This window comes from Macrosteles quadrilineatus, unplaced genomic scaffold, assembly GCF_028750875.1.
Source record: "Macrosteles quadrilineatus isolate MER2022 unplaced genomic scaffold, UCM_ALF_1.0 Scaffold_2__2_contigs__length_208266976, whole genome shotgun sequence".
Taxonomy (NCBI): Eukaryota; Metazoa; Arthropoda; class Insecta; order Hemiptera; family Cicadellidae; genus Macrosteles; species Macrosteles quadrilineatus.
The window spans coordinates 162153477-162169123 of NW_026542595.1; the positions used below are offsets into that span (position 1 = coordinate 162153477).

The 15647-nt window shown below is 32.7% G+C and overlaps 1 protein-coding gene across 2 annotated transcripts in view; it reads left to right on the forward strand.

The window, feature by feature from the left end:
- The window catches only part of LOC128987581 (pseudouridylate synthase 7 homolog), a 28437-nt gene that overhangs the window by 9913 nt on the left and 2877 nt on the right, over positions 1-15647 (forward strand). For both annotated transcript variants that reach the window (XM_054408506.1, XM_054408505.1), the window contains exons 8-14: positions 879-997; positions 7380-7464; positions 7758-7914; positions 9178-9378; positions 10560-10764; positions 13113-13305; positions 15355-15503. In XM_054408506.1, the coding sequence (XP_054264481.1) occupies positions 879-997; positions 7380-7464; positions 7758-7914; positions 9178-9378; positions 10560-10764; positions 13113-13305; positions 15355-15503 (1109 nt within the window). The remainder of the gene's footprint in view (positions 1-878; positions 998-7379; positions 7465-7757; positions 7915-9177; positions 9379-10559; positions 10765-13112; positions 13306-15354; positions 15504-15647) is intronic.

The window sequence follows — 15647 nt, forward strand, 5'->3', positions numbered from 1 at the left end:
ATTCTTAAGTTTTAGATGAAGGCTTACAACTGGTAGTCAACACATAAAATAGGTGATAGTAAACCACTAATTTGACAAAGTAAAGGGGGCAAGGTTGTTTAAGAAAAACAATTTTTTCGGTTTATCAATGGTTGGAATCGTAAAGGTATGTCAGTTACAGAGATCTACAATGGTCATTATTTAGTACATTTGTTCCTGTCATAATGAAATCTGCAAAACTGTAGAATTTTGAACACAAAATGTATTTCTTAAACTAATTACCTGTTGTTTTCTGTACTTTATCTCTATCACAGTTTGAAATTTGTCTTGTCATCTGCTCCAAGCCAAGTCAACTGCATGTCCCATGGCAGACATTCGCGTTGCCTATCTATTTTTCTAATTATTTGTAATTTGTTTATTGTTTCAGTTAACCTGTATTTATGTGTAATGGGGTGGGGTTAAAAGGGCTTTTACGGTATTACAAAATTACCTTACATTAATATTTAACTCACAATTTGACTACAAGAAATATATTTGAATATTTAAGCAGACTAGCTCACTCTGAAAACAAACGCCCGTGTGTGTCATGTGTTTACTATGAACAGATGTAATAAATACAAATTATTCGTTTGTTTAAGTAAACAAAATCTTCTCTTCATAAGAAATACATTGGGATTTTGATGGCCTGTGGGGCAAAGCCATTACAGGAATTGGTGAAAGGGGGCGTCTACACAAAAAATACTTAATTTTGAGTTTGACACATCGGTTGTAAAATTCCGTCCATTATCAACGGAGGAGTAGTGTTTCGTAGAAATCACCTTCACGTATTATATATAAGGATAATGTATAGTTTTGTCAGCTGTGGCAGACAAAATGATTGATAAATTCACATTTTTTAGATTAAAGGTCAACAAGTTTGGTTTTGCTGGTACCAAAGATAAGAGAGCAGTGACCACCCAACAGATATGCGTAAGAAGAACAGAGGCAATTAGATTCCAACGCTGCACTGAATTGCGAGGTATGGTGACCGTGCATTTTTTTACCTTAATATTGATAAAATCTATATATTGGTAATTATATTGAGATTCTAAGCATGATTTTACCACGATTGTTAGAAACCATCTTGTGTGTTGCCGTGTTCGTAAGAAATTATAACCGATTTTGCCACAATTGAGTGAGAGGCTCGTATCGTTTCCGCAATTCTGGCGTTTCTGCAATCGCAAGTAATGATCTTGGTCTTTGCTGTGAAATTATCACAGATGTTCCGACATCATGGGAAATCATCACATATTTTGCCACAATCAAAAAATATCTATATATTAATAGGCAAGCAAGCATGTTTCTTTAAAACCTTTTTCTTAGCTCGTGTGCATCACAGGGGAAATCTACGCGTTAGAAAGATATTTTCCCGTAGATGTGCAGAATCCCTTTAAAAATTTTAGTAGCCTCCCTCTTATCCGGACACCTTTTAACTAGACATCGGTTTAACCGGACATCGGTTTAACCGGACTACACTGGGCAGAAATGACATCTCTTTAACCGGACAATTTTCATCAGCACATTGGTTTAACTGGAATAAATCGGCAGGAAGTAGGCAAGTACTGAAACGTCTGTTCTCGTGGGAAAGATTTGAGACCAGTGATCACGTGTCTTGATACAACGCTCTCCTAAATTTAAGTTGAATATTACAGTATTCAACTCTGCAAACCAAAGTATAGAAAACGCCATTGAATTGGGTAAGCTGTGGTTTGAAAGTAATTATTTTCTTGAAATAAATCATGATAAAACAGAAAAAAATTGTTTTACTTTGCGTAATCTTGAAGTAGACAATGCGGATTCTGTTAAACTACTTGGAATATCCATAGACTCTAAACTCACTTGGGAAATACATACCAATAATATCATTTAAAAATTGTCAAGAGTATGTTGTTTGATAAGAAAACTTAAAAATTGTGTTTCTAAACCAACACTTCTAATTGTTTACATCAGTTTATTTAATTCACACTTGCTGTATGGCAATATACTGTGGGGTAATAGCTCAGGAGCTCACCGGGTCTTTACATGGCAAAAGAAGGCTCTCAGAATTATTATTTATTTATTTATTTCATGCAACAAAAACATTTAATAAACAAAATACATTTTATACAAAGCTACAAAAGCCTCAGCAGGCTTGTCCGCAGCTATAGATAGAGTTCAGTTCAAAAGTCCATTCACAAAAATTCCAGTCAGTTTCTTATCTGGTACAAGCTATTTTCCCAATCTGTTGTATTAAATAGATAAGTTTTCACATTTCATTACCATTTCTTTCATTGTTTTAACAATAATAGAAAAAACTAATATAACAAAAATTTTAATACAATTAAATAAATATTTGAAAAAAACAACAAATTACTACAGGTAATTAACAATCCCATGTTTTACCTAAACTATTTAAACAATATTTAACAATAACAATACATAGAATTATAACTATTAACAAAGATAAATTCTGAAAACTTTAACAATTAATTAAAAGTCTTTTTAATTCAGCTTTCAAGGAAGAGTATGACTTAAAATTACTTAAACTCATTGGTAACTCATTAAACAAATATGGCACTAAATAATGTCTAGTTCTCTTAGTATATTTATTGTTCACGCTAGGCATAACATAAAAGGTTCTCCTAGAATTGTACTTATGAGAGTTTTTTTCTTTAAATTATGTTTGAAATTCCAGATAGGGTTAGTTGCAAAGCATATTTTGCTGAAAATAGAATCATGACACTCTCTAATATTTTCATTTTTAACAATTTAGTTTCCGTTAAAGAGAATCTAAATAAATTTGTTCCTTGCAACTCAATCCATGGGTATATCACCAGACAATCAAAAGATTTATATATTCCTCAAGCCAGGCTAAAAAAAATTATCAAAAGTTATAAATATTTGCAAATAAAACTATTTAATAAATATTTTAGAAATCAGGAAAGTATTCATTTGTACAGGTAAAAAGTAAAAATTATCAGATTGGCTTACAAGTCGTGCTTTTTATTCAGTCGAGGAGTTTTTGCAGAATGTAGATTTTTCAACTCTTAAATGTGAGGCCAAGCAGTCTTGATGATTCTATGTTCTTGTTATGGTTTTTTCATGTTAATTTCAAAGTTTTTTATTATTACTGATGCTTTATCTTTTTAAGATTCATTTAACTTTATTTTAAAATTTTCTGTAGCCTATTTAATATTTTATGTAACATACTAGTGTCCCTGTTGCTCGAATTCGAGCAATTGCTAAGTATTACAGGCGTTATTTTAAAACGAATAACAGTCATAATTTCTGATTACCTTAAAACATTTGACTCAAAGATTATGGAAATACTGGAGGTGCACATAACAGATCGATATAATCAACATTTCTTGTAAATATCTTATCATTTTTCAAAAGCTGATCTGGTTTTTAGTGTTTTCTACAAATAGCTTACTCATAGCCGCATTAGGTTGTCCATAATAACAATTATAAATATATAAAAACAACATTATTTCTATTTCTTCTCCTTGGTGGTGTTCTATGACTTTCCTATGTTTCCAAAGTTTGCAAATCGGCTCTTTAATGATTACTATAAGAAATGCAGCACAGTCTTAATTCAGTTTTCTTTTTAGTACATCACTTTATCCAGGCTCTCTCGCTTTTTTCCATTGTAATATTTTTCCCAGCCCAAATTCAAATAGTAAATATTTCATTTTAACCAAGTCAGTAAATGTTTGTAGCAAACTGTTAAATTAGCAAACTTATTGACTTTTTACAATAAACATATGTTCTTCTTCTCACTTTTAATTTCTGACAACAGCTGGAGTTTCATAACAATGTTTCTTTCCCATGTTAATCTTATGGAGAAATACGAAACTTTAAAGAGCCCCAGGGCCTCACTCCCTAATTATTTCCGTAAAAAGAAAGTTTCCTGCACAACTTCACGTTACGCTTTTTCCAATGACACCAAAAACATGTCAATCGGTTCAGTAGTTTCGGAGGAGTACTTGTCACAAAAATCCTACTTGCGTATTAAATAAGTAATAGATGTAACAAAACATGTTGACCTTGTCTATTGTAATTTTTATATTACCAAATGACAATAAAGATTTATTATTATTATTATTATTGGTAAACAGTCCGTTTTAACAAGTTTTTGGGAAAACCATTTAACCGGACTGGCCTCGGTCCCGAGGAGTCCGGATAAGAGGGAGTCTACCGTAAGCTCAAAAATAAGCACAAAAAATGAATTTGAAATTTAAAAAAAAATTAACATTGGCTTTTATGGGTTGCCATGCTGGTGACGAAATAACAATGAAATATAAACAGAAAATCAAAACAAATGTAGGAAATTCCAATCACATGTTTTATTTACTAAAAAAATAGAGAAAATAGAGAAGTCTATACATAATTGGATTTTTTTTTAGCTAGAAGCGGTAAGGTGTCTTCCACCATGGTGTGGTGGAATATCTTTGAAGATGAACCTTTTTAGGGCGATCATGTGTTCATACGTGTCAAACTTTGAGGTTACATCAAAACAAACAAACTGGCATAATATATTCTTTTAATTGACAATAGTTAAATATACTTACTTACTTTAATAAAATCAGTTGGTCATTCATTAGAGAATATTTTCTGTGAAATAGAGTTGTCATTCCTAATTCCAAATCAACTAATGAATTATTTGTTGTTTAATTATTGTCTTCAAATTAATTAAGTGATGGTTGCTTTGAAAATAATTAATTTAACATGAGCAAATATTAAAATATTGAGTCAGGCAAAAACCTGTAAAACAGTGATCATTTACATTTTAATACGCTACAATCGTGTTGGTAAATAATTTATTCTTGTTTTTATTTTTTTTTTATAACCTTTTGTAATGTTGCATATTTGCGACGACCGGTCTACAGCAAAGACAATAGTAAAAATTATCATAGTTTTCTTGAAATAGACCAAACTATTTTTGAGGTGAAAGAAAGTAAAAATACCCCCGCCGCAGCAAACCTGCAGACTAAGCGAATTTCCATTTGACTGATTGGATTTACACTGAAATGTCTACTTAAAAATATAACATTTATTCCCGATTTAAATAGAATTAGTTTAACAAGTACTTAGGTTTGCTGCATGAGGGAGGGTAAAACTGTTTTTTTTTTTTTTTTTGTAAAATGTTAGTAGTTAGTAAGAAATAAAAACATTTTCCAAATTTGATCAAAATATGTTCATAAACAAGCAAACTATAACAGTTTACTTATTCTCCATAAGAATAACATGGGAATTTTAAATTTACAATTTTTTGAAAATTTTCTCCGTAACCATTAGGCACATAATAACGCTTCAATATACTAAATTATTTGTTTTTTTAAGCTCTACAAAATGGTTTGGAAAGAAATTGCTAAATTTTATGTTTTTGGGGTCAAAAATGGGAAAAACCTATTTTTACCCCATAAAACCCCCCGTTCCCATGGTCCGATCATGCTGGATCGCGAACTCGTTCAAATAAACACATTTGTACCAAATTTCATCAAAATCGGATCATTTTTGCTCGAGTTATCGTGCTAACGGACACATATATATATATAAATATATAAATATACAGTGTGTAAATTAAGTATGGAAACAAATCTGTATTTTTAAAACCGAAATAGATAGAAATATTCTATTTGTGGCAATAATAGTTAACAAAGATTCCGCAATTTTTCACATGAAAAATATTTTTTTACCCCCCTAACAGGGTAGGTGGTAGGGGGTGACTTATTTTTTTCAAATAGCAACCCCTATTGAGTGACCCCTCATTTTGAAGAGTTTGTCAAAAGAAACACAATGACGCAAATCCGAGGTGAATATCTCACTCCTAGCCCAAATGGCGGATATTCCAAAATTTGATTTATTGTACGTGAAAAGCACCAATTTCACAAATAATGGAAAGAAATCTGTATTTTTAAAACCGAAATAGATAGAAATATTCTGTTTGTGGAATTGATTGTTGACATAGGTTCCGCAATTTTTTTAATCAACAATATTTTTTCAACCCCTTTAACAGGGTAGGGGGTGGGAGTGACTTATTTTTTTCAACAACAACCCCTATTGAGTGACCCCTCATTTTGAAGGGTTTGTTAAAAGAAAAAGAATGACGCAAACCCGAGGTAGATATTTCACCCCTAGCCTAAATGGTGGGTAATGAAAAATTTAATTTTTGTAAAAAAAAGCCCATTTTGGAATATCCGCCATGTTAGCTAGGAGTGAGATATTCACCTCGGATTTGCGTCATTGTGTTTCTTTTGACAAACCCTTCAAAATGAGGGGTCACTCAATAGGGGTTGCCATTTGAAAAAAATAAGTCACCCCCTACCACCTACCCTGTTAGGGGGGTAAAAAAATATTTTTCATGTGAAAAATTGCGGAATCTTTGTTAACTATTATTGCCACAAATAGAATATTTCTATCTATTTCGGTTTTAAAAATACAGATTTGTTTCCATACTTAATTTACACACTGTATAAACATATAAATATATACCGGTAAATATATATATGAATTGGAACGGATGGTGTTTTTGGCCTCTAGGGACCTCAAAACGAAAAAAAAAATCGGTCCCGCGTCCAGGTCTTACCATGAGTACTACGGTAATAGCTTATTATTCCCTATATGGGAAATTCGCTAAAAACAACAGATTATTCTAGAACAGTTTATAACTGATCAAATAAAAGCTACGTAGTATAATGCAGCATACATACAGTGATGCAGAAAAGTTAAGACTAGTTTATCCAACTATCATATGACGTCACCAATCATCATATCCACAGACCAAGCGATGCAGTTGTGCGTCAGACATCTTTGTAGACCACTGCAGGGAATTCGGTGCCTTCAGTTAGACTGTTACAAAGATATAAGCATTTTAATAACATTAGAACCCTGACGCAAATATGCGACGGCAGTCTAATTTAATGTGACTAGCCGTCTATGGGTGGAAACCAGCCGTCGCATATGTGCGTCGCTGGTCCATGTGAATGAAAAATTTCGTACTATTGCAGTAGCGAACGTGTTAAGGAGAAAATTCCAAAAAAACTGTATATTTATTTAAAACTCTTTTGTTAATCTTAAGGAGAAAAGAAAACTGTTGTATGGTAGTTTGTTTGTTTGAGGATACATTTTTATCAAATTTTGTCAAATTCATTTATTTTATCATTTACCATCAAGATTTTAACTAAAACCCTTTTCCCTTCTCTGTTGCAGCAAACCTAAGTACTCTTTAAATCTAATGTTTTTTAAATGAGAAATAAATATTAATCGTTTATAGAAATATTTGAGTTAAAATCCAATGAGACAAATTAAAATTAGTCTGCTTATCTGTGGCGGAGGTATTTACTATCTATTGAAGTGTTTACTCTTTGATTTTGTTGCAGCTGTTGCTATTGGAAATTTTTGTTACAAGTGGCATAACTTGAGGCTTGGAGATCTCAAAGGAAACCGGTTTAGGATGGTTCTGAGGTATTTTACCCTATATCTACTACTCAAAGACAAATTTAACAATAAAAGGTGTTTATAATTTGGGTGGCATATTATTATAGTTTGCTATTTACATTTAAGATTATATTATAAATAATCTTACTTTTTTAATTAATTGAAACAAACTGATGGAAGCTTTTTTTTATGGTTGCCACTTGCCAGTTAAAACTAGTTTTAATCAACTCCTAGTTAAACTAGTTTAGACAAGAGATTTTAACTCAATGCTGTGTTTTCAAACTGCATCACTAGTTGATGACTTTCTGTTGTTCCTATAGGAATGTAAAAGCCAGTGATGAAGTGATAGGAGAGGCTGTTGAGTGTTTGAAAAAGGAAGGTTTCATCAACTACTTCGGCATGCAGCGCTTCGGACAGTCTGCTTTGGTGCCGACTCATCTGGTGGGACAGGCCATACTGCAAGGCGATTGGAAACTGGTGAGGAACATTTTTATTCTGAAATCATTTGCTTGAAAACAATTTAACTGCATGTTCAAACGATTGTACATTTATTTTAAAAATTTACGATACATGCTAATATTATACCTTTTTCTAATTTTTTGAAACAGCAAAACCTCCCGTATTTGATAACCCTAGAGTGAAACCTAGTACGGATTCAATCAAATTAGTCGAGTGAAGCAATTACATTTATAGCATCATAAAATGAAATAAATAAATAAATTGAACCCCATAAATATCATAACATTTATTAATTATGTTACAAATTTGGCTAAATCTCATTTTAGGTTATTTGTTGGATGAAAAAAAGTATTAGTGAAGCCAATAGACTCCACCAAAAATAGCTGAGCCTATAAAAACAATACCATAACGAACACTCATCATAGTAAATGCTCAGTTATACAAACATTTGCCTATTTTTAAATTACATGATTTTAGGCGAGGTATTATTCATTTGTAGAAATGTTGTGGCGTTCACTCACCTTTATTATTGTCAGGTGATATCCAGGACTCTTTGTAAGGCACACACATATCGAAAACAAAAAAATAAAATTTACTTTAGTTCATGTGGCAGGAATTATGTGGGACAAACCTCTACGACGGTTAAAGTACAAATTACTGAGCAAATAAATAATAAAACAAAGATAAGTATGGGCTCAAAAATATATATTAATGTTTTGGTAAGAAACCATACTGTTGAATGGGGTTCATCTTAAATCCTTTACAAGGATTTGGATTGGAGGAAACACAATACGAAAGAGTCGCTATTTATGGCAATTGAAGATGAGCCACTTTCATTTTTTGAAGATGAGCGGTGGATGTCAGTATTTATTTAAAAGTCATTAAAGGAGAGCTAGAGTGACTAAGAGATAAGGTCAGAGACGTGAATGGCTTATCTACAATAAACAGTGCACCTACCCTACCCCTGCCTTCAAGGTCTACTGATCTGGCAGTCATGGTTTGGTCAAGTTTTTTCTACCCTGAAGAAGTGGACTTGATCTCCAAGACGATTGTGTGTGATGTGTGTGTATATCTAAGTTTATATTACAAGTCCTGGATACAAAATAAATATGATTGAAGCCCAAAAAATTTTAACAAATAAACATAAGCCTAAATCTTTTTCTTCCAGTTCTGTGTATCTTCATCTGGGGTTTCCTTTCATTGTTTTAACTTAGCTTGTTAAGACAATAAACATTCTAAGATAATGTTATCTGTCTGGTGAACCTTTGACTTTTACTGCAGGCAACAGAGCTGATTCTGAAGCCTAGGCCGGGAGAAGCCACATTCAGCGATGTGAAGGAAGCTCGTGAGGTGTGGTGGGAGACCCGAGATGCTGAAAAGGCTCTCAGATGTCTTGGCAGGAAAGAGAAAAGTATCGAAGGGAAAATAATATTTGCCTTGAGAACTCATGGACCAAATGCCTATCAAAATGCTTTTGATGCAGTAAGTTGTGTATCATCACTGATTATGAATAGAACTATAATTCCATGTTAAGTCATGTTAAGTAAAAAGTCAGTTTCGAGTAAAAGTGAACCAGTTGATTTGGTTTAGGCCTACTGACTGAGTGCACTGATGTATATTACTGATTTGAGCAGGATAAACCAACATTATAGAAGGGCCAAACTAAAAGGACAGTTTAATGTGAACTTAAGTATTTTTTTTTACTTCACACCCAATAGTGCAAAAAAAGTAAGGGAACTCAAGTTTTTCTTTGTATGTAATAAACCCAATAGATTTTTGAGTTTGAACAGTTTATTCCATCAAATCACCAAATTTACATTCTGCTTTGTTTACGTCAAGACAGACAGATAGAAACCCTTAACCCCCGAGTGGGCGCTTGCAGAGTTTTTCTCTGCACTTGTAGTTTTTGTTAATATAAATATGCATAATGGTTATCGGCAGTCGTGTCCGGCTCTACACTTCACGCACCTCATCCTGGGAATGCCCCTAAGCTATTTTTACCCCCAAATTCCTCCTCATTTTGATGTCAGTTGCAATTCAGTGACGCGGTGTCAGTTTGCGGAGGTTTACTCCGCGTGCGCCCTATCGCGTAAGTCCTTAGCGCAGAGTTTATTTCCTCATGCGCTGTTGTCAAACTGCGTGTATATTTTATACATACAAAATTATAAACATGTTTAAATGTATTATTTCATTTATAATTATTATCAAATATATTTTGTTTGTATGTATGTATAATTGCATTATTGCAGAACAAAACTCCGCATGCGCCCTCTCTCGTAACATACCTTTATACTAAAAAATTGCTCAATATTATTATTTGAAATATTACTCATATAAATTTAAACAAATAATGTTATTAACAAAGAAATTAGGTTTCTGATTAGGTTATTCAAGATTTACATATAATATTTCGTTATAACAACAAGTAAAATGGGTAAAATTTTTGCTATTTAGTGTTGCCGGATAAAACTCCGCATGCGGCCTCTCCTGTTTTACTGGTGAAGCGCCTCCTCGAGGGTTAATATTTTTATTTTTACTCAAACAGATTTTTCATCGTATTGACAGACCGTGTCTGTTGCTGTACCTCACGGATCCAACTTTCTATTCACCATGTCAAATGTAACTTTTGAAGTGTAGGTCACAATGTATTCTCCCTGTATTAGCTGCCACACCACACAGTGACGTTGTACCTGCACGCCTACCAGAGCCTGGTGTGGAACCAAGTGGTGTCTCGCAGACTGAGGCAGTTTGGTGTCAAGGTGCTGCCTGGTGATCTGGTGAGCATCACTGAGGCGCCAGACACTTTTGTAGCACAAGACGGCGCAGAGCATGGCGATGATCATAGTGATGAGGATGATGACGCACCAGGTATGTACAATCAGCCCATAGAACATTCCACAGTATTAGGTGTTGTCTGATGTACACGTTAATGTACAATTCTTCTAGCAGCTGACCGTCCACATAGAATGGTCAGTATTAAACAATTTTTTTACAACATTGTTTTACTGGACTTTCCATGGATGAATTTAGTCTGGAAAATAGCTGTTTGTTGCCTGCTCAATCAAATGGGATTTCATTACGTACTACTGTACTGTAATGAATTTTACCGGACACCAGTTGATATTAATTGGTAATGAGTGGTGTTATTAGTTATAAACAAAAACATAACCTTTGTTATAAGTTACTAGGGGAATACCCGTGCTTCGCTACGGAAACTTTCAGATTGGTTGACATTTTTAATAAATTAGTGCTTAAGTTCCAACAGTTCAGTCAATGATTCAGTTACAACCTGTTTTGCTCCAATCGATGTCATATTAAAGCAGCTATTATAATGTCTCACCCGGTCCATAAAGTGTGTATGCTCAGGGTGGTTGCCCATGACCAGACTGCATAAAGGTTTAGGTAGGTGCTGCAAAGATAGTAGCTGCACTTTACCACCATTGCAGTACATGCCCGTTGTTTATTCTTTCTATTTTAATTTGTTCTGTTGTTTTTATTGTTAGGTTAGTTTAGAGTAGTATGGCAAAAAATATTGTACGACACTCGTCCAAAATGTGTTTACCGGACTCGTATGGTAATCCTGCATTTTTCATTTTGCGTGGGAACAACCATACTGTCCAGTAAATACATATTTTCTGGACAAGTAATATACTACTATTGTGTTAAAATAGTAGTTTAAGTTTACGCAACAATCTTTGACTATGAATATAACTAGACATTTATTTTCCCGTAAGTTGTAGTCAGTAAAAAAGAAATTACAACTTAAATTGTGAATTCTGTCAAATCGAGCCTTTTATACTAGCCAAACTGAGGAAAATTTTACCATAAACTGTTGCATCTAAGGAAGATTTTAGACCATCAAATTCAAATTATCTTTATTTATAGTATGTGCAAAACGCACAATAAATAGTGTCAAGCTTATAAATACTATGTACAAATACAACCTAAACAAAAAATACAGAAAAAAAACTATCTATAGCTGTTGTATACATTCATTAACAGTTCATCTGTTGAGTAGATTGGTTTTTAAGTTTTTCTATCAAAAATTCTTTAAGTTTTTGTCTAAACTTTTTTTTATCCTTAATATTTTTTTAAAAATTTAATTTGGTATTATTTTTTAAAACTTTACACCGGCATATGAGGGCTTATTTTTAAACATTTCTAAGTAGTGTTTCGGTAGAACTATATTATTTTTATTTCTAGTGTTGTATTGATGGGTTTCACAATGTGTTTTAAATTTTTCCTGGTTATTTTTTACATGTACAATACATTCCAGTTTCTAGTACATACAAACTAAACACAGGTAATAGTTTCAAATTGATAAAATGTTGTTTTACAGACTCATTATAATCTAGGTTTAACATTATTCTTATTGATTTTTTTCTGTAAAACACGTATCTTATCAAAATTTTACTGGGAAGTGCTTCTATACACTGCTATTGCATAAGATAAATGTGATTGGATATGGGAATGAAAAACTATTTTTAATGTTTATAGATCAATTAAATAAAAAATTATTTTCAAGGCATAGATTCTGGAATTTACCTTACGTTCAATACTTCCTACATGATGATCCCACCTAAACATTTTGTACAATTAATTTGATTTATTGTGTTGTTGCCAATAAAAATATAAGGGCTACACTTATTTTTGTTCCGATTTGTGCTGGAAGAAATAAAATTTGTTTTTTTGCAAATTTAATATTAATCGATTGTTTACCAAACTTTCTTGGATTTGTGATAATTCTATATGAGCTGCTACTTCCTGATCAATCTGACATTTAGCAGATACAATAAGATTAGAATCGTCAGCATACTGTACGAGTTTAGAATTATATATTTCATTGTTATATAGACAGTTTGGCATATTCTTAACATAACAAATAAAAAGCAAAGGTCCAAGAATAGACCCTTGCGGGACGCCATGCTTTATATTTTGTGTTGAGGAGGGACCTTGATGCAAATGACTATGTCTTCCCAGGAATAATAACCACAAGTATACATTTTTTGTGTGCAACAAGTAACAATAAAATCTGCATTTTCTCAAACCTTCAAATCTCAATATTTTGTGTCAATTGAATTGGTGTGGAATGGCTAATTTGTTTCATGATTGTTTAGTCCCTAATACTGATTACTAGAACCACTACAGAGTTTTTCTTTTACATGTATGTTTGGACACCTTTTGACTGAGTTAACCGTTTGTTGTTCACTGTTCAGTCAAGACTGGTTGCAAGATCCAGGTGAAAGTTTTGTCAGCAGAGGAGGCAGAAACAGCCAGTATCTATGACGTGGTCTATCCTCTACCTGGTGACGACATCAGACTGCCTGACAACGAGATCAGCAGCTGGTACCATGAGTTCCTAGAAGCCAACGGTCACTCAATGGATTCCTTTGGACAAGTCAACCAAAAGTAAGTATTTTATTTTATTTTTTAGTTTACATACGCAATTGGTATTTTTTACGACTTTTATATGGGAAAGTCACACCTTTTCTCATAATTCATGAACACTTAAACTAGGGATGGACGAGATTGGATTTTTAGTTCGAGACGAGATGAGACGAGATTTTTTTATTTCTCATAAAATTTCGAGACGTAACATTGTTAGATGACTGTTGAAATACAAAAATAATGATAATAGGCAAGAATATATACAATCTTTTATTAAAAAAACATCAGCATAACATTTTTTTATTAATCACGCCTAACTTATTAAAAATGCCTACGATTAGGAAACATAGTGATATCAGTTAGGATAGAGTTCAACTTATCCTAAAATAAAATAAATCATAAAATAAAAGCAATATTAATTTTTATAAAATAGTTAGGTACTTGTTTTGACTTTTTATAGTAATAAAACATTCCTCACACTGCTTACACTTAACAAAACTTCTCAAAGGTTATTAAAGTAATATATATTATATATTATATAATAAAATGGGCTACTGACTATTATATATTAAAATAGTTAAATATTATAGTTAATATTTACATTTAAAGAATTAATTCAATAAGAACGCCTTCGCAAAGGAAACGCAACTACAACACGCTCCTGTATTGCGGGTATTGCATTGACTTTCTGCAGGCGTTTTTAATTTTTTTTTTTTATTCTCGTCTCGATGAAAATCTTGGCCAAAACGAAATCTCGTCTCGTGTAACGAGATTTAAAATTTCCCGAAATTTCGAGACTTGACCATCCCTAACTTAAACTAATCTCATGTAATTAAAATCCTTATTAGAATACAGCACATTAAATATAGGCCTATACATAAATAATGAAAAATATAATTTTTTCACAAGTCAATAAGTGAAAGGTTTAGCTAAACAATTTCTTGTTCGTATTTTGATTATTTATGTTTATTCCAAATTCTGTTTGTCAATATTTATAAAGGTAAAAAATTAAAATCCTACTTTTTCAGTTCAAGTGTTTGCCATCTATATATATAATACGCTAAGCCGATTTTTGTAAACAGAACTCCTCCCTCATTTTTGTAACGATTTTGATGATTAAAGTGTCAAAAAAATTGCCCTGATCTGTAGTTTTGCAAAGTGTTTTTCGTTTTTTGATATCTTTATTAGTTTGGACAGGATCTTCCATCAAGTTGGGTTTTCTCTCATAATATTAACATTGGGGGATCTAAATATGTAATTGGAAACTTTATCTCCACTAATTTGAGAGAACGGCTGGGCGTAGAAACTTGGTAGAGGTGTCCAAAGAAATGTCTCGGTCTGTAGATGAGTTAACAAAAGAAAAACGAAGTAAATTCGCTTAGGTCTCTGCCCCAGAAGCCTTTAAAGATCCCCTGGATAATACTTTTTAATGAAACAGCTGTTAATTTTAAAATCTATACTTATTTAATACGCAAGCAGGTATTTTGTGACAATTACTCCTCCGAAACTTCTGAACCGATTGACATGTTTTTGGTGTCATTGGAAAGAGCGTAACGTGAAGTTGTGCAGGAAACTTTCTTTATAGGGAAATAATTAGAGAGTGAGGCCCTGGGGCCCTTTAAAGTTTTGCATTTCTCCATAAGATTAACATGGGAAACAAATATTGTTATGAAACTCCAGCTGTTGTCAGAAATGCTGTTCTGCTGTTTAATTTAATTTGTTTACAAGTAGAATTGTTTCTTGGTGCCATGTGTTCAATGAATTATTATTTTGCATATATTTTTAATGCAATACACTATATAAAGTGATTGTAATACATTAAGAGATCTTAATTTAAATAATCAAATAAGCATGATTGAGCCTTTGCCTATATGGTTCCTGGTAAGTGTGTTGTAACTGTTTCTTATAGTACCTATATAATAGTATCTTATAAACAACAACCAAAGTAACCAAAGTAACCAAGGTAACCAAAGTATTCTTTTCTGCATTCTTACCCCGTAGCGAAGCACGGGCAGAGCAACTAGTTATACTTTGATATCCGTTTTTCCAAGATTACAAAATTGTTCACAGATATGGAATGTATGGAACTTACCGCAAAATGCTGGAAACTGTAGAAGACCTCAAGTGGTACACCAAGAGATATTCTGATCCTGATGAAGATCTGCTTCAGACAGACCTTGATGTTTACAATAAAAAACCTCCGCTGAAAATTAACCCAGGTTGGTAGTTTGTTTTAGGTAACTAGTTGTGAGCTCTAAGTGGATCTTTTTTTCGTTTTTAACTTTTTAGTAAAGTTTTTTAATTATTCTAAATAATGTTAAGATTAACCCTCCCAGTGTTACTTGACGAAAATTCGACAAGCA